The sequence below is a fragment of the Musca autumnalis genome, unplaced genomic scaffold (genome assembly GCF_047663935.1).
Source record: "Musca autumnalis isolate F117 unplaced genomic scaffold, ASM4766393v1 scaffold_5, whole genome shotgun sequence".
NCBI classification, from domain to species: domain Eukaryota; kingdom Metazoa; phylum Arthropoda; class Insecta; order Diptera; family Muscidae; genus Musca; species Musca autumnalis.
Genome location: NW_027412088.1, coordinates 62,391,641 through 62,416,272, shown reverse-complemented (window position 1 = coordinate 62,416,272; position 24,632 = coordinate 62,391,641). Strand labels below are relative to the sequence as shown.

General features: G+C 36.8%; 1 protein-coding gene across 2 annotated transcripts in view; it reads left to right on the top strand.

The window, feature by feature from the left end:
- Lst (Limostatin) overlaps positions 1-22,943 on the top strand; it is a 40,607-nt gene extending 17,664 nt beyond the window's left edge. Inside the window, exon 2 of one of the 2 annotated variants that reach the window (XM_073957070.1) lies at positions 22,251-22,943. In XM_073957070.1, coding sequence (XP_073813171.1) covers positions 22,251-22,610 — 360 coding nt within the window. In that variant the 3' untranslated portion in view covers positions 22,611-22,943. Of the gene's footprint in view, positions 1-10,564; positions 11,485-22,250 lie in introns of those variants that run through there. The other variant, XM_073957069.1, reaches the window with a different exon arrangement.
- The last annotated feature ends 1,689 nt before the right edge of the window (positions 22,944-24,632 follow it).

The window sequence follows — 24,632 nt, the reverse complement described above, 5'->3', positions numbered from 1 at the left end:
AAGATATGTCCTCATTTTGGTATAGCCCCCCCCCCCCATAACGGTACCTTCCGATTTAAGGTATTTTGAGGCTTTTAGCTACATTTTCTGAGCGAATTAGCTGAAATTTGACATTTAATTTGATTTTCGGAATTTTGAGGATTTTAGCTATAATCTGTAACCGAACTAGCTGTAATGTGACATTTGAGGTTCTCTGTGGTCGCGAAAATTCTCCACCAAGAAATGTCTTCATAGGACCATGTTTTGCTATAGTCCCCATATAACGGTATCCCCCGATTTTCAGTATGAAACTGGCTGAAATTTGGCATTTGAGGTTCTCAGGTCCATGTTTTGGTACATCCCCCATAGAAAGGTACCAACAGATTGAAGAGATGTTTTAGATAACTTAATGTTTTTTTACTTCTTGGTATTTTCAAAGTTTAAGAAAGAAGACGCCATATAGAAAGAAGGCACCCAAAAGGTCTTCTATGGAAATACGACCTCTTAAATTTCTGCTATAGAAAAACAACCTCCTCAGGGTATTATACAGAAAGAACACCTCCTAAAGGACATCATAAATTTCTTCAAAACTTAGAAGACCTCCTATAGATAGAAGAATTCCTAAAGTCTTCTGTAGACAGAAACTCCCTTAAATGTCTTCTGTATATAGAAGACCTCACTAACGAACTAGTTTTTAGTTTGAAATAATTAATTCGATGTGCAAATTCTTGCTATAGTTATCGTGATCCTAAGTCTTTGTAGTTAGGATTACGTTAGGATTTTTAAGAGGTTTCCCTACATTACCGCAAGAGGCGCGAACTTGCCCACGAAAAAAAACTACCTTTGATAATATTATCAAAACTAACCTCGAACAGTCCCTAAACTGCCCTTCAGCGAAAATGTTGGACTTTTGTGAGGGCGATACTCAAAGGAATTGTCCTATATAGCAGCCCCACGGTGCTCTTGAAGCAAGTTTAAATGGAAGGTTCTTACACCTGAGAAATTTTTGCGGATTCTGAAACTACAATGTTTATAAATGAGAAAAATCAAAAAACAAAAAAAAAATCGCCGGAGCGCTTTTTAAATAAATCGCGATTCAAGTTGACATTTTTAGGGATTTTTTAGGTTTTAACGATTTTGCTTGGAAACCGCAAGTCCTATAAAAATGGGACTAAAGAAAATGTTGTAGCTATGAAAATTCTCTACAAGATTTATCTTTATGATAACTTCATAGATTTTAACGTTATTGAGATATAAAAGTTCAAATTGGAACAATGCATTGACTGTATCGCTACCTTATAAACCAAGTTCATACGTAGTGCGCCATAACTAACTTAAAGTGAAAACCGCTTACACCTGGGAAGTTTTTGCGGGTTTTGAAACAGGAATGTTCATAGTTGAGAAAAATCCAAAAACAAGAAAAATCGCTTGAAGGATTTTTAAATAAATCGTAGTCAAAATTCACATTTTTAGGTTTTCGCGATTTTGCTTGGAAACCGCAAGTTCTCTCAAAATGGGGCTAAAGAAAATGTCGGAGCTGTGTCAATTCTCTAGAGAATTGACCGTTATTATTTGTTCATAGGTTTTACCATTTTTTGAGATATATAGATGATCAAATCACATTTTTAGCTTTTTTATTAGGTTTTCACGAATTGCTTGAAAACGGTGAGTCTTATCGAACTAGAAAGAATTTTTTAACTGTGAAAATTCTCTTCAAGATTGGCTTTCGCAATTTTTTCCTAGGTTGTACCATTTTCGAGATATATAAGCTTAAGTTGGGAAATTGCAATCATGACCTTGTTTTATAAGGAGGCGGTACAGTCAATGCATTGTCCCAATTTGAACTTCTATATCTCAATAACGGTAAAATCTACGAAATTATCATAATGATCGCTCATGTAGAGAACATATTCATAGCTACAACATATTCTTTAGTTCCATTTCGATAGGACTTACGGTTTTCAAGCAAAATTGTGAAAACCTAAAAAAACAACTAAAAATATCAACATGAATCGCGATTTATTTAGCCATCTTCATGGCTGATTTAAGTTTGAGAGAAATTTTACGATGTCTAAAGTTTGGACCAACGTCAGTCTCTTTTTTGATATTTATGACTATAATCACCTTGTATTGAAAACAAGTTAGGAATTCTCTCTGATGTGCACAATTTTGTATCGCATTGGCCTCTGTTCAGATGATTTTCTGTTTTATTTTCGAATTGTAACAAATTTTACTAGATGGTATCTACTAAAACAAAGGGCGTAAATTAGGGCAATGTAAACGACAAATAAAAATTCAGTGCTCCCTTGCAAACATTGAAAATTAAGCAATATGTAGATAGTTGTGATTTCACCGCCATATCCATAACACGATAACCATCCAAGGGATTAACCAATACAGTTCAAACTTTACATATTGTTACGGTATTAGTGTTGTAACTTAATCCCGTGTATTCGTTCTTTCATTCCCCGATACGATTTGTACCAAATAAAACGAAGATCTGTTTTATATAACAATTCTACAATGTTTTATTGTCTTTAGTAATTCACACAAGACTTCAGTTCACTTAGTTTACACTTCACTTAATTCGCGATTTACTTCTTTACTGCTGACGATTTTAGTTCCTATGTTGTACCATTTTCGGGATATATAAGCTTAAGTTGGGAAATTGCAGTCATGACCTTGTTTTATAAGGAGGCGATACAGTCAATGCATTGTCCCAATTTGAACTTCTATATCTCAATAATGGGTGCCACCGTGGTGCAATGGTATGCACGCCCGCCTTGAACGCAGTAGGTCGGGGGTTCGATTCCCCGCCAGGCAACATCAAACATTTTTCAACGGTGGCAAAATACCCCTCAGTAATGTTGGCGACATTTCCTGCGTATTTCAGCCTTGAAAAACTTCTCCATAAGTGGTGTCTTAACACACGCCGTTCGGACTCGGCGATAAACAGTAGGTCCCATATCATTGAGTTAAATATGTATCGGGGTGCACTCATTGATATGAGAGAAGTCTCCCTTGTCCCGTATGGGATGTTGTGGAACAATGTTTTGTTTTTTTTTATATCTCAATAACGGTAAAATCTACGAAATTATCATAATGATCACTCATGTAGAGAATTTTCATAGCTACAACATATTCTTTAGTTCCATTTCGATAGGACTTACGGTTTCCAAGCAAAATTTTGAAAACCTAAAAAACAACTAAAAATATCGACATGAATCGCGATTTATTTAGCCATCTTCATGGCTGATTTAAGTTTGAGAGAAATTTTACGATTTCTAAAGTTTGGACCAACGTCAGTATCTTTTTTGATATTTATGGAACTCACAGGGCAGTTCTGACTTAGAAGGGAGACTTCTCTCATATTAAAGAGTGCACCCAGATGCCCACTGGCTCAAAGATATGAGACCTAATTTTTATCGTCACGTCCGAAGACACCACTTGTAGAGAAGATTTGCATGGCTGAAATATTCAGGACATGTCGACAACAATGAATGTGATGTTTTCTGGCATGGAAATCGAACCCCGAAATTTGGACGGGTGGCACCCACTGCACTTAAATTACACCTAATAAAAATAACCAGCCAGAAGGACGGACGAACATGGGCATATTAGCTCCAAATTGATTGAAACCATTTTCGTCTTAACATAAAACCAATGAGGCACATACATATCTGATCATGTATCCATAAAACTACTTATTTGCTTTTATGTTAGGCTTAGATTTCACATGTTTTTCTCCCTCTATGTCAACGCTAATTTATTTCTAACTTAAATACTTTTTGAACGACAATAACTGTCTAAGCACAAGTCAAAACTTGTTCCAAACAAAAAAAACCCTAACAGCATCTTATAGAACAAAAAAAAAAAAATTAACAAAAATTCCAACACAAAACCAGAAAAATACGACATAATAACTATTAATGTTCTGCAATTAATAACATTCATTAAGCAAAACAAACATTAGCTCTCTCATAGCTGCCAACATTAGCACTATCAAAGACCATAAGCTAGCGGTGCGATGTTAATATTTTTGTAGTTAGATTGACACAGCAGTAATTATTAAGTGAGGATGCACCCATTTGTTCAAGACACGACTATCATGACCAAGAAATATGAATTATGCAAATTATGAGCGCCAAACACTTATTGGACGCAAGCCCACTATGTAATTAAAATTAAAAGCCAAGCCGCCGAAACAAAAAAAAAAACAACAACAGAGAACAAACAGTGAAATGTGTTCATGACGAACGAACTGATTGAAATGATCATGTTTTCTTCAAATACAACATAATTTGCATGAAACAAATTTTGTATACGAGTATAATATAACACGACCGTATAGAATTTAAATAGCTGGTGGCATCTTCAGTAGTTCTGTTCGTCGGTAGTCATATTTAGATATGACAAACAAAAAGATTAGGGCGTGAATCATAACGACTTTTGGCATGGCTTTGGGATGTTGTTTGATTTAAATAATAATCATTATCATCACCATACAGATCATCATCATGAAGAGTATTTCATTTGACCATATAAACTTCCTGGTCAGGGAGTCGTGTATGTTGGTTGTTTGTTGTTTTTATTCCATTAAGCATTTAAATAAAATATAACACCAGTTCGTATTTATTTTTTTTGTCAAAATCATTTAATGTCTCAGGTTTTTTACTTTTATTTGAAGAATCTAAATTTATTTCTTTTCTTCTTAAAATAATTAATTTGCATAGGAATACCAGTATTTGGCGCCAATTGCTATTGTTGGCCTGGTCGAGTTTTGTGACGTAATGATAATGGTGTAGTGTTGCTGCTATAAGTTATATTGATCTAGTTTATCTAGATCATGAATATCTTCACTTTCAAATGTCTAACCAATGACATTCGGGATATTATACTTTTAAAAGTATTTGTAGTATCCAAATGAAAAAACATCATCTTTAAAAATTGGCTAAATTTCATTTAACTATAATCACCTTGTATTGAAAACAAGTTACGAAATCCTCTCTGGTGTGCACAATTTTTATCGCATTGGCCTCTGTTCCGATGATTTTCTGTTTAATTTTTTTCGAAAATTAAAATTAAAATAGGTATTCGAATTGTAAACTGTTCAAGACTGGGAAAATTTTACTAGATGTTATCTACTAAAACAAAGGGCGTAAAATAGGGCAATGTAAACAAAAATTCGGTACTCTCTTGCAAAAATTGGAAATTATGTAATATGTAGATAGTTGTGATTTCACCGCCATATCCATAACACGATAACCATCCAAGGGATTAACCAATACGGTTCAAACTTTACATATTCTTACGGAATTAATGTTTAACTCAATCCCGTGTATTCGTTTTTCTCATTCCCCGATACGATTTGTACCAAAAAAACGAGATTCTACAATGCTTTATTGACTTTAGTAGTTCATACAAGACTTCAGTTCACTTAGTTTACACTTCACTTAATTCCCGATTTACTTCTTTACTGCTGACGATTTTAGTTCGCGGTATAATTTACAACACAACTCGCCCACCACTACTATCTCTCTTCATGTAGAATGTTGTAGAACGTTTTCACATTGATAAGGCGACATGCTAGTCGATTCGCAAATACACATAAGCACATACAAACAGAAGGATGAATGTAAACAACAAATGGGACAGAGGCAATAAATAAGAGAGAGAGAGTGTGTGAGAGTATAAGAGGTTACAATGAATGTAGAGATGTTGGAAAATGTAATTTTTTATATTTTTGGTAAAATAACAAATGTTTCACACTAGTATATACGAAAAACTTTATTGACAAATTCTAAAAAAAAAATTAGAACAAATAGTAATTGTTCGAATCCCACTACCAAATAGGGCTTAAAATTTTTATAATTGATCGTAGTTTTATACAAAAAAAAAAAAAAAAAAAAAAAATCAAGAAAATCGAAGCGGTCAATCATTGTTAAAACTTGCTTTTAAATATTAAATCGCGAAAATTGCATCCAAACCCACTGTGTATTTTTTTTATTAAATAGCTGATAAAGCAACAAAACATACAAAATAGATGTTTTTTTTTTTTTTTTTAAATTGGACCAATATTAAAGAAGTTATCAGTATTTATTATACCCTCAGCCTTTAGGCTATGAAGGGTATATACACTTTCATACGGGCAAAATGTGCCTCATCGAAATAATGGTTTTAGACCCCAAGTATGTTTGGACGAAATGTGTTTCAGACAATTTGGAGTCGATTGAGCAATGTCCGTCCGTCTGTCTGTCTGTCTGTCTGGCTGGCTGGAGCGCACGATAACTCTCGAAGGGATGAACCGATTCGGTTCAAATTTTGGCTTTCGTAATATTTTGTCCAAACTTAGTTTAAGTTCGAAGATGAGCTATATCGGTCCACTCCTTCCGGTACCTCCCCCACAAAAGTTCGAAAATGTTCGGAAAATTTGTACGCACGATAACTCTTGAAGTGTGTAACCGATTTGGTCCATACTTTGCCCATCGTGGAGCGTGTACCAGACTTAGATCAGGTTTTAATATGGACTCAATCGGTTCACTCCGTCGGGTACCTCCCACACAAAATTTCTCGAATAGCTTTGATTTTTGCTTTAGCAACTTGTATTCACTGCCCTCCATACGACGGTATAAGTTTCATCAGGGGCAAGTCCATACTTCCTGAGAAAATAGCCTGAAAGTTGCAAAAAACCCCTATGACACCGTGTGAGGAGGTTGGAGGGCAAAATAACTCTCGAACAGATCTGCCGATTCGGTCCAAAGTTTGGCCTTAGTAATATTTTGTCCAAACATAGTTTAAGTTCGAAGATAAGCCGTATCGGTCCACTCCTTCAGGTACCTCCCCCACAAAAGTTCAAAAATGTTCGGAAAAATTGTGCGTACGATAACTCTTGAAGAGAGTGTCCGAATTGGTCCATACTTTACACGTTCTAATATATCTACCAGATATAGATCAGGTTCAAATATGGACTATATTTGTCCACTCCATCCGGTACCTCCCACTCAAAATTTCGGATACATGTTCACTTTAAGACCTGCTTTCGAATCACTTTGATTTTTGTTGAAGCAACTTGCATTGATATTAAATCCTAATCAACATTTTTGTCAGTTCAAACGCCCAAAATTTTTAAAACTCCCTAAATACATGCGTTTTTTGGAAAAAAATTGTTTCAATATACACAGACTGAGGGTATATCTCTGTCGGTAAAGCCGACTGATACTTTTTTACTTGTTTGCATATAGTTTTTACAGAATTCGACTTTTTCAAGGCGCGATATCTCTGGAGCCGTTGGTCGAAAAAATCAGAAAATATACTGCAATGTTTTGTTAATGAGAAGCATCACCACAGCAAAAAATAAAGGAAATCAAAAACCTCATTTTAAAAAAGTGTCCGATTTCACTCAGAAATCTCCATATGCATTCTTATAATAACAAAAAAAAAATGTTCCACAAACATCTCGGAGGGGACAATGGAGACTTCTCTCATATCAATGACTGCACCCCGATTCATATTAAGCTCAATGATATGGGACCTACAGCTAATCGCCGAGTCCGAACGGCGTGTCCTAAGTCCCCACTTGTAGAGAAGTTTTACATGGCTGAAATACTCAGGAATTGTCGACAACATTACTGAGGGGTACTTTGCCTCCGTTGAAAATTTGATGTTGCCTAGCCCGAACCCACGAACCCACGACTTTCTGCGTGCAAGGCAGGTGTGCACACCATTGTACCACGGTGGTACCCAAGAAGCCCTTTAGGAGATTTTCAATCTATAAAAACCCTTTAGGAGGCCTTCCATCTATGGCAGACCTTAAAGAGGATTTCTATCTACAGAAGAAGGTCTTCTATCTTTAGATGTCCTAGAGAATGTCTTGAACGTAATTAAATTTTAGGAGGTTCTTCATCTATATATGACCTGCAGGAGGTCTTCTTTCATAAGAAGACCTGCATGTGGAATTAGAACCTTAAGGTAATCTTCTATCTTCAGTAGACCTGCAGGAGATCTTCTATGTTTAGAATACCTACCTATACGACCTACCTTTCTAAAGAAGGCCATTAGGTGGTATTATTTCTATAGAAGACCTCTAGGAGGTCGTTTTGCTATAGAGAACCCTTAGGATGTCTTCTTCCTACAGAAAACATTTAGGATGTCTTTTTCTATAGAAAACCATTAGGAGCTCTTCTTTGTATAGAATGCCATAAAGAGGTCTTCTATCTATAAAGGCCTTTTGTAGTTCTTCTTTCTATAAAGGACCTTTGTGAGGTCTTCTATCTACAAGTCAGGTGTGCATACCATTGCACCACGGTGGCACCCAAGAAGCCCTTTAGGAGATTTTTAATCTTTAAAAGCCCTTTAGGAGGTCTTCCATCTATGGCAGACCTTTAAGAGGATTTCTATCTACAGAAGAAGGCCTTCTATCCTCAGAAGTCCTACAGAATGTCTTTTTATCGTTGGAAGACTTACAGGACGTCTTCTAACTAAATTTTAGGAGGTTTTCCATCTATAGATGACCTGCAGGAGGTCTTCTATCTTAAGAAGACCTGCAGGATGAATAAGAACCTTTAGGTAATATTTTATCTTTAGAAGACCTGCAGGAGATCTTCCATCTTTAGAAAATCTACCTTTCTAAAGTTCGTCGGTCTTCTTTCTTCTTTCTGTAGAATACCGTTAGGTGGCCTTATTTCTATAGAAGACCTCTAGGAGGACTTTTTGCTATGGATAACCCTTAGAAGGTCTTCTTTCTATAGAAAACATTTAGGAAGTCCTTTTCTGTAGAAAACCATTAGAAGCTCTTATTTGTATAGAAGGCCTTAAAGAGGTCTTCCCTCTATAAAAGGCGTTTTGTAGGTCTTCTTTCTATAAAGGACCTTAGTGAGGTCTTCTATCTACAAAAGACTTACATGAGGTCTTCTATAGTTGATCTGCAGGAGATCTTTCACCTTTAGAAGACCGATAAAGCTGTTCTTCTACTAACTTTTAGGAGGCCTTCTATCTTTAGAAGACTCTCAAAAGGTCTTTTAACTAACCTTTAGGAGGTCTTCTATCTTTTAAAGACCAGCAGTAGGACTTCTATCTTTAGAAGACCTGCAGGATGTCTTATTTTCAGGAGGTCTTCTGTCTATATATGACCTGCAGGGGTTCTTCTATCTGTGGAAGACCTACCGAATGTCTTCTAACTACAATAGACCTATAGGAGGTCTTATCACTGTAGAAGAGGACTTCTAACTATAGAAGACCTTTAGGAGGCCTTCTTAGAAGGTCTTCTAACTACAAAAGAACTTTAGGAGGTCTTCTAATTATAGAAGACCTTTAGGAGGTCTTCTAATTATAGAAGACCTTTAGGAGGTCTTCGTATTTAGGAGGTTTTCTAACTACAGAAGACTTTAATGAGGTCTTCTATGGTCAGAAGGCCTCCTACAGGCCTTCTATAATTAGAAGAAGTGTTGAAGAGGTATTCTTTAGGAGATCTTCCAATTAAAGAAGACCTTTAGGAGGTCTTCTACCAATAGAAGGCCTTTATGAGGTCTTCTAACTGTAGAAGACCTTTATGAGGTCCGAAGGAGTCCTTTAGGAAGTCTTCTTTTTATAAAAGACCTTTAGAGGGTATTCTTTTTATAGAAGATCTTTAGAAGTCTTCTACCTTTGAAATACCTGCAGGAGGTCTTCTATCTTTGGAAGACATGCAAGAGGTATTCTATCTTTAGAAGATCTGCAAAATTCTTCTACGTGTTGAAGAGGTCTTCTTACTTAAAAAGGCCTGCCGGAGGTCTTCTATCTTCAGAAATCTTACCGAAGATTTTTATGTCTTTAGAGAAGACCTTCTAACTGCAAGAAGTGTACTTTCTATAGGAGACCTTTACGAGGTCTTCTTTCTATAGAAGACATTTAAGAGGACATAAGAGAAGAGAAAACCTAAGATGGATTGTGTATTAGCACTGTCATTCTGTTTCTAGCTCACAGTAATATTTGTCGGAAACCCTTTAAAGTATATATAGTTTTGGTCTACCTAAAATTGGATGTCGAAATTTGCGGGATTTGGTATTTAGTCTTCGTTGCAGGTACAAAACATTCCCTTAGAAATTTGTTCTGATACACGTTTTGATATGGTGTTAGCAACAGTATCACACTAAAATAGATAAGATTTGGCATTTGTTTTTTGATGGGGGGGTATAAAATATTCCGGCAGATAATTGTTGGTAAAGTTATATGCTTTGATATAGCCCCTATAAACGGTACGGCCTGATTTTCGGATTTCAGCTACATCTTCCCACAGAAATCTTCGAAAAACACCAACTGTTTGTTCTCTGCAGTGAATTCATATTATCCCCATGATTTAATCTACTACATACTTAACGTATTTATCTTTAGATTTTTTATTTGAAATCGATTACTAAACTTTACTGCATGCACTCGATAAATATAAACAACACCTTAAGCATAAGTTTATCCTTCTTATGGTTTTGGTCAATACTAACTAGCTCTGCACTACTACTACCCGCTAACTCTATAAGTCTATCACAAAAAAAGAAAAAAACTATTTTCTCAACTTCCAACTTCCCTCCCTTTTCTCTTCCTTTCGTTTTAGACTCTTTTCTTTTTCCTAAGCGTGGTTATGGCGGTGTCTTTATCGTGGGCCCAGAACTTTGGCACGGACAGTGAAGTTCCAGCTGTGCTTAGCTACAATTCGCCACTGAGACGTCCAGACAGCTTAAAATCTCGCCCCTATTTCGATTTTCTCAGTACCCTGTATAGACACGATACCGCAAAGACCAGTCTTTTCCAGCCCTATATTCCACGTAACAGGCGTAGTGTTGATGCTGTTGTTGAACCTATTGGTGCTAACGCTGTTTCTTCTCGTGCTGTTAGCGATAGCGAACGTCCACGTAGAGCAATTGTTTTTCGTCCATTATTTGTCTACAGACAACAAGAGGTTCGAAAACAAGAAGTTCAACAGGCACGTAAACGTGTTTAAATAAGATTCATCACAACCAAAAGCAGAAGCAAGAAGACGAATTCATAAGCAAGCGCAGTAAATGCTTGTAGGCTATAAAAAGGAGTAGTGTTTTTGGCCAATATTTTTTAAAATTTCCTACCCTTACGCTTACTCCACTATAGGCTAAAAAAATTAGTTGATATGAGATTAAGAAATTTTTTAACAAGTTGTAAAATGTTAGCCACTTTACTATTTATTATAACTATTTTTTAATGAAAACGAAAAAACTAAAACTATTTTCAAAAACAACAACAAATGCATTTCGATTGTTTATAGAGTTCGCATGTACTCGTACGCACACTCCACCTTCCTTTCTTCACATGTTCATTATCGTTATCGAAAACAAAACAAACACCATTTTCCTTTCCTAATTTAATTTGTATGAAATTATAGTTTTAAGTTTTACCTCTCTCAATTTATTGTTTTAAACACTTTTTTTATTGTTGTTTTTATGTATATGTAAAAAATTGTTTTTAATAAATGAAAGCAATTTATTAAAAATTTTAAATAAACATTTTTGTGTTTTTATTCTATTGATATTTTTAAAGACGCAATTTAGTTATCTCAGAGGATTGATCTTTCTAGTTCGCTTTCCCAAAAGGAACCATAGTTCCAAATAGTTTCGAAACCGTTATACACGCAGAGAAAAAATATTTTTCGCTTTTGTTGGAACAAAAATATCTGTTTTGGTTCCAAAAATGTATTTGTTTTGTTCAAACATTGTAATCCAAATCCAAAAATACCATCTTTTGTTCCAAACATAGAAAACAAAAACAACTTTCGAATTTCCCCAATATTGTAAAAATCGTTAAAAATACCGATTGTAGGAACTATCATAATCTAATTTTGTTTACAAAAAGTATTGTCAACCCAGAAAACCAGCCCAGAAATTTTTGATTTGAGTGTATATACTTCTCATATACACTTTTCACATAACATGGATATAAATGTCGCGTATAATATTGCAATCATTGATGAACACAATACATGGTTTGCTGCATTGGCTGACAACAAAGATAACAAAAAGCCACAAGCACCTACCACAACATAAGGAATAATTAAACACCATAACAAACTCCGGTATAACACCAAATCTCAAAGCACAATGAAGATAGAAGAATGAAACAAAACAGAAACAAATAAAAACAAGAGTCTCATTGTTGGTATACATACACACAAAAACAAAGATAAAGGCATCATGTCATACAAACAAAACTCACCATAATTGTTTTTTTTAACACGGCATCGAATAGCGAGGGAAGAGAAAAAATTGTCGAAGAAAAGAGAGAACTATTGTCCAGTTGACAAAACCCAATTGTTAAAATCACAATACTACATTTGGAATTTAACAATATCTTTACAATACATATATTGCTCTTCGAATATTGTTGGATCAATCATATTTTTTTCTCTGCGTGTAGCACGATGAATCTTTCATCGTTCTCTTCTGGAGTATTTTCCCAGCAAAAATTCGGATCCATTAGTCATTACGTAACCCATTACAAAGTAATGTAAACAAGCTTCTTTTCCCATTACAAGTAATCTGAAAAGTAATGGGATACTTCTTAAAAAAATTGCAAGGCAAACCTACTTACTTTGCTCCTCACTAAGTAATGAGGACGGTGACACAGTGAGTATGTGTCCGACTAGGGTTGTGTGTTCAACGCTCACTGTCGGCACGCGAGTTTTTTAATTAAAAAATAACAGTTCGTGGTGCACATGTGTACTGCACATTTATGTTCTTAAGCAACCCTTAATGTTCGTGTGCGTGGCATAGTATGTAGTGTCTTTGGCTAGAAATCAGAGGGTTCGTGTGTTCAACTCGCACAGCGAACGAAATAAAATAAAGTAAAATAAAAGTAAGAAGTGTGATGAAATTAAAAAAAAAATCTCTACATCAACTGTTCTAAAAATAGAATTTTTTTCAACTTACTTTTCAACTTCTAGTGGCCACAGAATAACTAGTTATTCTAATGGTCATAAAATAACTACAAACTGAGTGCGACATGCCCTTGTAAAAATAATGGGGAAGAAAGGGGGTTTGCGAGTAGTTACGGCTGCCAAAAATCCCTTACAAAACCCATGATTTTGGGAGGACTTTTTTTTGCTGGGTTATATCAAAATTTCATCCACTTCGATTTGATAATGACACTAAAACCTTCAAAATACCAAAAATCGGGAGGGACACTTCTAAGAAGTTATATGAAAACGTGCACCCACAGTAAAGAAAATCTGGTGGAAAATTGTATACACCCAACGAACAGTAAATACCAAATTTGAGCAATGCCGCTGGGATATTGAGGTAACAAACTTTAAAATAACGAAAAGCGGGAAATGTTTGCTGTTTAAATGCCAAATTTAAACAATTTCAGAGGGATATTGACCGAAATGCCAAAAATCCGAAGTGAACTGTACCGACAAATTTCTCATTTTTTAAAATATATTTAAGGAATTTTCATAGGCGTTGATATTTTTATACCCTCCACCATATGGAGGGTATAATTAAATTTGTCATTCCGTTATAGTATATGTATTATTGATCAGCATAAAATTCTATGTCGATTTGAACGCCGTACTTACCATGTCCGTCTGTCCGTCCGTCTGTCTGTTGAAATCAAGATACAGCTCGCAATTTTAAAGATAGAGAGTCAAAATTTGGTACAGAAGTTTTTATTACTTGCAGGATGGTTGGTATTGAAAATGGGATATATCGGTCCACGTTTTGATATAGCCCCCATAGAACAGTACCTTCCGATTTTCGGTATTTTTAAGGTTTTAGCTTCATTATCCTACCAAAATGGCTGAAATTTGGTACGTAGTCTTCCTTAGGGGTATAAAACTTTCCCCCAGAATTTTGTCGGTATCGGTCAATGCCTTCATATAGCCCCAATAGAACGGTACCTCCCGATTTTCGGTATTTTTAAGGTTTTAGCTTCATTATCCTACCAAAATGGCTGAAATTTGGTACGTAGTCTTCTTTAAGGGTATAAAACTTTCCCCCAGAATTTTGTCGGTATCGGTCAATGCCTTCATATAGCCCCAATAGAACGGTACCTCCCGATTTTCGGTATTTTTAAGGTTTTAGCTTCATTATCCTACCAAAATGGCTGAAATTTGGTACGTAGTCTTCTTTAAGGGTATAAAACTTTCCCCCAGAATTTTGTCCGTATCGGTTCACACCTTCATATAGCCCCCATAGAACGGTACCTCCCGATTTTCGGTATTTTGAAGGTTTTAGCTTCATTATCCTACCAAAATGGCTGAAATTTGTTAAGTAGTCTTCTTTAGGGATACAAAACTTTCTCCCAGAATTTTGTCGCTATCGGTCCACACCTTCCTATAGCCCCCATAGAACGGTACCTCCCGATTTTCGGTATTTTGAACGTTTTGGCCTCAATATTCCACCCAAATGACTGAAATTTGGTATTTAGACTTCGTTGGGGGTACTCAAACTTTCCCTTTAAATTTGTCGGTATAGGTTCACGACTTCATATAGCCCCCATGGAAAGGTACCTCCCGATTTTTCGTATTTTGAAGGTTGTGTCTTCAACATTCCACCACAATGGCTGAAATTTGGTATGTAGTCATCAATGTGATATAAAACTGTTCGCCAGAAATATGTCTGTATCTCATACTGCCCCATTTCTGACTAAAATTCGTCGGTATAGGTCCACGTTTCGATATAGCCCCCATAGAACGGTACCTCCCGATTTTCGTAATACTGAAGATTGCGACATCAATATCCAACCGAAATGGCTGAAATTCGTTATTTCGTCTTCCAAGAGCTATAAAATATTCCAGAAGAGTAGTATCAGTATAGGCCCACGTCTTCCTATATCCCCACGGAAGTGTACTTCTTTATTTTGGGTATTTTTTTAAGTTTAGGAATATAGGAAATTTGGTATTTAGTCTTCTTTGAGCTTAAAAACTTTTCGTAAGAAATTTGTCGGTATAGATCGACGTTTTGAAATAGTCCCCATAGAATGGTGCCTTACATTGTTTTACCGAAATTTAGTATTAAGTCATCTTCATACACGAAATGAAACAAATTATTCCATTTTACTTCAATACAACTTGTGGTGGAGGGTATAACAAGTTCGGCCCGGCCGAACTTAACGCCGTTCTTACTTGTTTTTTAAATATTTTTAAGGGATTTCCATGAGCGTGAATATTTGTTTAAAATATTTTTAAAGATTTTCCACACTTTTTTAAATATTTTTAAAAGACTTTCATATGCGTGGATATATTTTTTAATGTTATGATTTTTTTTAAATATTTTTAAAGGTTTTCCATATTTTTTTAAATATTTTTAAGGGACTTCCATAGATGTGGATGTCAGATGTCAGCATTTATGCTAACGAGGGTATATACACTTTCATACGGGCAAAATATACCTCATCGAAATAATGGTTTTAGACCCCAAGTATAATTGCACGAAATCCGTTTTAGACAATTTTGAGTCGATTTAGCAATGTCCGTCCGTCTGTCTGGCTGGTGCGCACAACAACTCTCAAACGGATCAACCGGTTTGGTCGAAAATTTGGCGTTAGTAATATTTTGTCCAAACTTATTTTAAGTTCGAAGATGGGTCCACTCCTTCCGGTACCCCCACAAAAGTTCGAAAATGTTCGGAAAATTTGTGCGCACGATAACTCTTGAAGGGAGTAACCGATTTGGTGTGGACCCAATCGGCTCTCGAATGGCTTTGATTTTTGTTGTAACAGCTTGTATTCACTTCCCCCCATGCGACGGTACAAGTTTCACCAGGGGCAAGTCCTTACTACCTGAGAAAATAACCTTAGTTTATGTCCGAATATGGGCCATATCGGTCCACTTCTTTAGGAACCTCCCACACAAAAATTCAATTCAAAACTTTTCACTAAAATGGTGCACACGGTAACTCTCGAAGGCATTAACCGATTTGCCCTTCGTTATATTTCTACCAGACATATATTAGGTTCGAAAAAATTGTTTTTAATAATAATAATGTCGAGTCCTTCGGGTACCTCTCACCCAAAATTTCGGAAAATGCAGTTAAAGGCCTGCTTTCGAATCGTTTTGATCCAATACTTCCTGAGAAAATCGGCCTGAAAGCTATAAATATGCTCCATATTATGTTTTTCGTGGACAAGTCTATGCTTTCAGACCAACTGAAATTACTGGTGGACACAATATCTATCAAAAGGAATGACTCCCAAATAAGATCCACTTCCAAAATTGACTATGTCTGTCAATTCCTTTAAGTACATCCTCTTCAACATTTTTGAGCTTTAGACCAAATACATTTTTTGTCGGCAAATTCCAAACAAAGCCACAAAATCCGTAATCCGCAGATTCGATATTGTCAATATATGGACGTTTTAATTCACACAGGCTTATGGTATTTTCCTGTCGGCAAAGCCGACTGATACTTTTTTACTTGTCTTTTAAATACTTTTAAGGGTCTCCCATAGGTGTGGATATTTTTCAAAATATTTTGAAGGGACTTCCATAATCGTGGATATAATTTAAAATATTTTTGAGGGACTCCCATAGGTGTGGATATTTGTAAAATATTTTAAAGGGACTTTCATTCGCATGGAAATATTTTTAAAGGACATCCATAGGTGTGGATTTTTATACCCTACACCACTATGTGGGCAGGGTATTATAAGTTGATTTTGGCCAAAAAGTTTGTAACGCACCGAAATAATGGTCGTAGACCCATACTTATATATACCAAAATGAATGTCTCGACGAGCTGAGTCGATCTGGCTATGTGTGTCCGTCCGTCAGTCCGTCCGTCTGTCCATCTAAACCTTGTAATCACGCTACAGGTCGCAATTTTGATCGGATCGTCACGAAATTTTGGATGTTGATGGGGGTCCCGGAGGGGAAGAAGCCTATTGATTTTGGTGATGGTCGGATAATATTTAGGGGTCGGAAAGGGCAAAAAACTTAGGTGGATAAAATGACAACGTTTTTTTCCAAAGCGAATATCTCAGCTTCTATATGGGGTATACCAAAAGCAAAACCTGACAATGAAAGCAGAAAATATCGCCTTTCTAATGATGTAAAATAGGTGCTCGTAAGTGATCAAACAACGAAGATATCACAATAGTTGCAAATAAAACCACAATTTTCATTTTTGCGATTTTAATTATATTGACGAATATCACAGCTTTGGTTGAAAAATTTCCAAAAGCAAAGCCTGACTATGTAAGTAGAAGATCCCGTCTTTACAGCGATGCAAACTAGGTCGGCGTAGGTAACCAAATAACGGAGATATCGCAATAGTCGGTAATACATCCCATTTTTCTATTTTTTTCGAAATAACGCTACAGGTCGCAATTTTGATCGGATCGTCACGAAAATTTGAGGGTTAATGGGGGTCTCACAGATGCAGATGCCTATTGATTTTGGTGATGGTCGGATAATATTTAGGGGTCGGAATGGGCAAACACTTATTTGGAGAAAAGTCAACATTTTATTTCAAAGCCATTATCTCTGTTTCTTAAAGAGGTATATCAAAAGCAAAACATGGCAGGGAAAGAAGAAAACATCACCTTTACAATGATGTAAAGTAGGTTGTCGTATGTGGTCAAATAGCAGAGATATGACAAAAGTGGGTAATGCATCCCATTTTTCGATTTTTTTTGTAATCACGCTACAGGTCGCAATTTTGATCGGATCGTCACGAAATTTTGGGGGTTAATGGGGGTCTCAAAGAGAAAGAAGCCTATTGATTTTGATGATGGTCGAATAATATTCAGGGGTCGGATTGGGCAAACACTTATTTGGAAAAAGGTGAACGTTTTATTTCAAAGCCAATATCTCTGTTTATTTAAGAGGTATATCAAAAGCAAAACCTGGTAAGGAAAGTAGAAAATATCACCTTTACAACGATGTAAAGTAGGTTGTCGTAGCTGTTCAAACAACAGAGATATCGCAATAGTCGGTAATGCATTCCATTTTCCGATTTGTTTGTAATCACGCTACAGGTCGCAATTTTGATCGGATCGTCACGCATCCCACAGAGGAGTAAGCCTATTTAGTTTGGTGATGGTCGGATAATATTCAGGAGTCGGAATAAGCGAAAAGCTTATGTGGAGAAAAGTCAACGTTTTTTTCTAATATCTCCGAATATCTCCGCTTCTGGTTGGAGTATTCCAAAAGGAATACCCGTCAATGGAAGAAGAAAAGATCTCGTTTATATTGATGCAAAGTATGTTGGCGTAAATGAGCAAACCGATATATTGCAAAATTCAGTAATACATATACCCAATTTTTCCATTTTTTGTAATCACGCTACAAGTTGGAATTTTGAACGGATGGTGACGAAATTTTGAGGGTAGATGGGAGCCCCACAGAGGAAGAAGCCTATTGATTTTGGTTATAGTCGCATAATATTTAGGGGTAGGAATGGGGAAAAACTCATTTGGAGACAAATTCAAAGTTTTATTCTTTGTGAATATATCGGCTTCTAGTAGGGGTATTCCAACGGCAAAGACTGTCAATGGAAGAGGAAAATATTACCTTTACATTGGTGTAAAGCAGGTTGGCGAAGGTGGTCAAACAAGGGAGATACCACAATAGTCGGTAATGCATCCAATTCTTCCATTTTTTGCAATCAAGCTACAGGTCGTAATTTTGATCGGATGGTCACGAAATTTTGGATGCTTATGGGGGTCCCAGAGAGAAAGAGGCATATTATATTTGGTGGTAGTCGGATTATATTCCCTAAAAGAAATGTTTACCAGTGAAAAGCTTATGCACAGGGGTAGTGGTGTAGGGTATCACATGGTCGGCCCCGTCCCGACTATTGCCTTTGCTCACTTGTTTTTAACATTTTAAGGGACTTCCGTAGGCGTGGATATTGACTTAATACATAATGTCAGCCATTTCGGTGCGACATTGAGGTCACAACATCCAAAATGCGGGAAATCGGGAGGTATCGTTCTATGGAGGCTATATAAAGACGTGGGCCTATACCGACAAATTGCATATGGAAAGTTTTACAACTCAAACGAATACTACATACCAAATTTCAGTCATTTCGGTGGTTTATTGTGGCCATTGGATCCAATAGCTATCTGCGACAAGCTGAGATGTAGATGCAAAAGATCTCCAATTCTCTCTGTTTAGTGCTTCGCTTTCTGGAATAATACCGCGCCTTGTCATCTCTTCATCCACTTGTTTGCACCATCTATTCTTTGGCCTGCCAATTCTGCGTGCACCGCCAAGAGGCCCGAATTTATACGCCTTTTTAGCGGGTTCATCATCGCTCATTCTAATGATATGGCCTAGCCAACGCAATCGCTGCATCTCGATACGTTTAACTATATTGATATCTTTGTATAGCACATACAGCTCGTGGTTCATGCGACGTCGATATTCACCGTCAACACAGATTGGACCGTAGATCTTTCGAAGAATTTTTCTCTCAAACACACCAAGCACTGCCATGTCTGCTTGCGCAAGTACCCAGGCTTCGGAGCCATACATCAGCACGGGTAGTATCAGTGTTTTGTACAGCGTTATTTTTGTTTCACGAGATGTGGCTTTGTTTCTAAACTGCTTATTTAAACCAAAGTAGCATCTGTTGGCCAATACAATTTTTCTTTTTATTTCACAACTGATGTCGTTTGTTGTGTTTACGAAGGTGCCGAGATAGACGAAGTCTTTTACTACTACAAAATTATAGGAACCAACTGCAACAGTTGGTCCGAGCTCAATGGACGCATTGCGCGTCGAAACCATCAACTTGGTCTTCTCACGGTTTACCGCCAGACCCACTTTAGCAGATTCTCCTTTAACCTTCATAAAGGTATCGGTTACATCCCATGATGTCTATATCATCAGCATAAGCAAGTAAAATGTGACTATTGCTGTAGATTGTGCCACTTCTTTTGACGTTTGCCTCTCGTATAACCCTTTCCTGCAGGAACTTGAAGAGATCACACGAAAGGCTGTCTCCTTGTCTGAAACCTCTTTTGGTACAAAACTCTTCGAAGAGGTTCTTTCCTATTTTAACTGAGGATCTCGTGTGTGTTAAAGTCATTTTACAAAGCCGGATGAGCTTTGCGGGGATACCAAATTCAGACATGGCTTGGAATACCTTTGTACGCAGCGGTCTGTCGAAGACCGCTTTATAATCGACAAAAAGGTGTTAGGTGTCGATCTGCATCTCTTGGATTTGCCGCAGGGTAAATATCTGGTCAATGGCGGACTTGCCAGGTCTAAAGCCGCATTGGTATGGTCCAATTATCCCGTTGACCATATGCTTTAGTCATTCCCACAATATCCCTGACACTATATTATAGGCAATAGGGAGCAGACTTATGTCCCTATAGTTAAATCACACAGTCTTATCTCCTTTCTTGGGGACGTGAGGACATGATACACAATGCTAATTAGCTGAATAGCTAACATGATGCTAACCAGCTGATGGATGCACTTTATCAGCTTGTCGGCTTATTATTCTTCAGTCGTGCCACTGATTGAAGAGTAGCCTTATATGCCGCATTTTTCTGTTCTAAAAATTCCGTGAGCGTGGTTCCATTGACATCATAACGGTTGATATGTAATTTTTATAGATTCGACTAATAAGATAGAGGGTATATTACCTTTGTCAGTCGGTTTGTAACACAGCGAATATATTCTTGATCAGCTTAAAATTCTGTCTTCAAATAAAGATGTCCGTTAGCCCCAGGAACGCTAAATCAGCCAATACGTTGGAATGGAATCTCTATTGTAATGCTGAAACAGCTGGATGAGCCAGGAGTCGAGTATCTCACCAATGTTCTCAACCTGTTGCTAGCCGCCAACAATGTTCCCGAATTCTGGAAAAAGGGTAGTGTGGTCCCGCTACTGAACCTAGGCAAGGTTTTGTCGCCCTTAGCAAAGTTTTTTTAGACTTCTCCTCAGTATCAGAAATAGGTATTTAGTTGCCGATCATCAGCATGGGTTCCGTAAGCAACACAGCACGACAACAGCGCTGCACGTCATATCCACACATAGTAGTCGATGACCCAACAGGAGCAAGTCGTGCAAGAGAACAGTGATGGTGGTGCTCGACTTAAAAAATCCTTTGATAATGTTAAGCCCATTCCCTCTAGACGTTATTTGCGAAATCCTGAACTTCTAATGGACCGATCTTACCACCTTTTTCATGAGAGTATTATGCAAATATTAGCTCCTAATTTTACGGCCTCTCTGTTCACCACATGGACTGCGGAGAAAAGTACAGAGTTGAATGTCATGGTCGATGGTAGCAGAATTCCGACCAAGATTCTAGGTGTCACATTTGACAGCATGTTCATCGCGTTCGCGCATTCTACAGCTATCTGCGACAAGCTGAGATGTAAGAACAAGGCTCTCCAGACCATAGCCGGCAGTACTTGGGGTGAAGATAAAGAAAGATTGTTGGCCACATATAACGCGATAGGTCGGTCTGTGGTAAGTTATGTGGTGCCAGTGTGGTCCGCGAATATAAGTACAATGCGATGGAAAAATAAAATCTGTTACAATACCGCCCAGAGAACTGCAACAGGGTGCCTCCTCATGTATTCAGTGGACCATCTACATGCAGTACCGTGACAGCCATCCTAATCCCAAAAACTGGATTTGTAGGTAATCCGACGTTTTATTTGGTGGCGGATGGGTTATTTAGAGCTTTTGGACCATTATCTCAGAATGCATGGACTTGCTTGACAAACAATTGCATCGTCTCAATAGGGGTCAGGAGAACAACATGCTGTAAAAAAACGAGACATGCCCCTGCCCTGCACTTTTGCGAATATTAGACCCGAATAATTCAAATTTTTGGTATCATCCGTCATTGATACTTTGTTCGTCTGTCCATGTATTTTTGTTTGTTTGAATTTCTTATCCGATTCGGCTGAAATTGGGGAATATCATTTTTTAGCCAAAGGAAGAACGCTATTGCTTTAAGATTATATATATATATATATATATATTTTCGCCGATTTCAATGCAATTTGGAATGTGTGACGGAATTTGGTATAGATAATAACTGTTCCAGATTTCAATATAGCTCTCATATATATTTTCTGTCGATTTGAGGCATTTGATTCACCAAACACGCTATTTATGTCCGATTTCAATGAAATTTGGAATGTGTGACGGAAGTTGGTATAGATAGATTTGGATATAGATCCCATATATATTATATATATATTTTGTTTCTTTAATTTGATTCTTTCATTACTGGTTTATTTTTATGTTTAAATTTTATTACATAACACTTTATTAAATAAAATTATTTTTCTCGTTTTAGTTTTTACTCTTCGTTGCTGCTGTAATGCTGTGTTTAGCTTTGTCTTGGGCGCAAAATACCGATGATTCCATACCTAGTGTGCTGAGCTACAACTCCCCGCTAAGACAACCACAAAATTTACAATCTCGTCCTTACATCGATTTCCTCAGTACTTTATATAGAAACGATAAAGACAAATCAAATTTATATCGCAACTATCGTTCCAAGCGTGAAGTTGACATTGACGGTTCCGAATTAAATAAAAGTGGTTCAGAAGAACCTCGTAGCCGTAGGGCCATTGTCTTTCGTCCCCTGTTCGTTTATCGACAACAACAGGTTAGGCGACAACAATTGGCTGCTCAACGCAAGCGACGTGTTTAAGGACATCTCTGGACTCGCTGACCTGGATTAAACGAACTGAGGAAGATTTTTGTGTAAATGCAAACGATGTGCCAAAAAGTTCCTTAAAAGGATTTTCTCAAAAAATTAAAATGTTTATTTAAATTATTTGTATCTATGTTAGTAATAACTTTGAACTATATATTTATGTAAATATTTTATTTATTAATATCTTAAAATGCATAAAAAATGTATAAACCTGTTACTTATCCATAATTATAATTTATTGTACATATGAATGAATTATTGTTATTAATAAATTCATATTTTATTTACATATATTGTGAACTAATAAAAATATTTATTATAAAGCAACTCGGATTTTTATTTAATAATCTCTTGAGATTATTAAAAGTATTGACAAGTTGTTAAAGGTTTGTCTAGAAACAGATACGTTTTAGAGAATTATGTTACAAAACTAAAAAAATAAAACTTGGACACAATAACGTTTAAACTATGATGGTTTTAGAAATTCGAACAAGACAATTAGGAAAATTACTAAATAGTACTAATAGTACTGGCTCAGAGGGATTTAACGTGACAAAATGTTCTCTTACATAAAACAGCATCACCCACCACCAAAATTATCATCAGTCGGCCCACTATACAGTTATACATGAAATATTAGATCTCTACGATAAGTTTTCTAGGAATAACAAGTGAGCAAAGGCTATAGTCGGGACCGGGCCGACCATGTGATACCCTACACCACTACCCCTGTGCATAAGCTTTTCACTGGTAAATATTTCTTTTAGGGAATATAATCCGACTACCACCAAACATAATATGCCTCTTTCTCTCTGGGATCCCCATAAGCAACCAAAATCTCGTGACCATCCGATCAAAATTACGACCTGTAGCTTGATTGCAAAAAATGGAAGAAATGGATGCATTACCGACTATTGCGGTATCTCCCTAGTTTGCCCACCTTCGCCAACCTGCTTTACACCAATGTAAAGGTAATATTTTCTTCTTCCATTGACAGGCTTTGCCGTTGGAATACCCCTACTAGAAGCCGATATATTCACAAAGAATAAAACTTTGAATTTGTCTCGAAATGAGTTTTTCCCCATTCCGACCCCTAAATATTATCCGGCTATCACCAAAATCAATAGGCTTCTTCCTCTGTGGGGCCCCCCTCTACCCCCAAAATGTCGTCACTATCCGATCAAAATTCAAACTTGTAGCGTGATTACAAAAAATGGAAAAATTGGATATATTACTGAATTTTGCAATATCTCGGTTTGCTCACTTACGCCAACATACTTTGCATCAATATAAACGAGATCTTTTCTTCTTCCATTCACGGGTATTCCTTTTGGAATACTCCAACCAGAAGCGGAGATATTCGCATAAGAAAAAAACGTTGACTTTTCTCCACATAAGCTTTTCGCTTATTCCGACTCCTGAATATTATCCGACCATCACCAAACTAAATAGGCTTCTTTGTCTGTAAGACGCGCATCAACTCCCAAAAAATTCGTGACGATCCGATCAAAATTGCGACCTGTAGCGTGATTACAAACAAATCGGAAAATGGGATACATTACCGACTATTGCGATATCTCTGTTGTTTGGACAGCTACGACAACCTACTTTACATCATTGTAAAGGTGATATTTTCTACTTTCCTCGACAGGTTTTGCTTTTGATACGCCTTTTAAAGAAACAGAGATATTGGCTTTGAAATAAAACGTTGACCTTTCTCCAAATAAGTGTTTACCAATTCCGACCCCTGAACATTATCCGACCATCATCAAAATCAATAGGCTTCTTTCTCTTTGGGACCCCCATTAACCCCCAAAATTTCGTGACGATCCGATCAAAATTGCGACCTGTAGCGTGATTACAAAAAAATCGGAAAATGGGATGCATTATCGACTATTGCCATATCTCTGCTATTTGACCACCTACGACAACCTACTTTACATCGTTGTAAAGGTGATATTTGCTTCTTTCCTTGCCAGGTTTTGCTTTTGATATACCTCTTAAAGAAAAAGATAT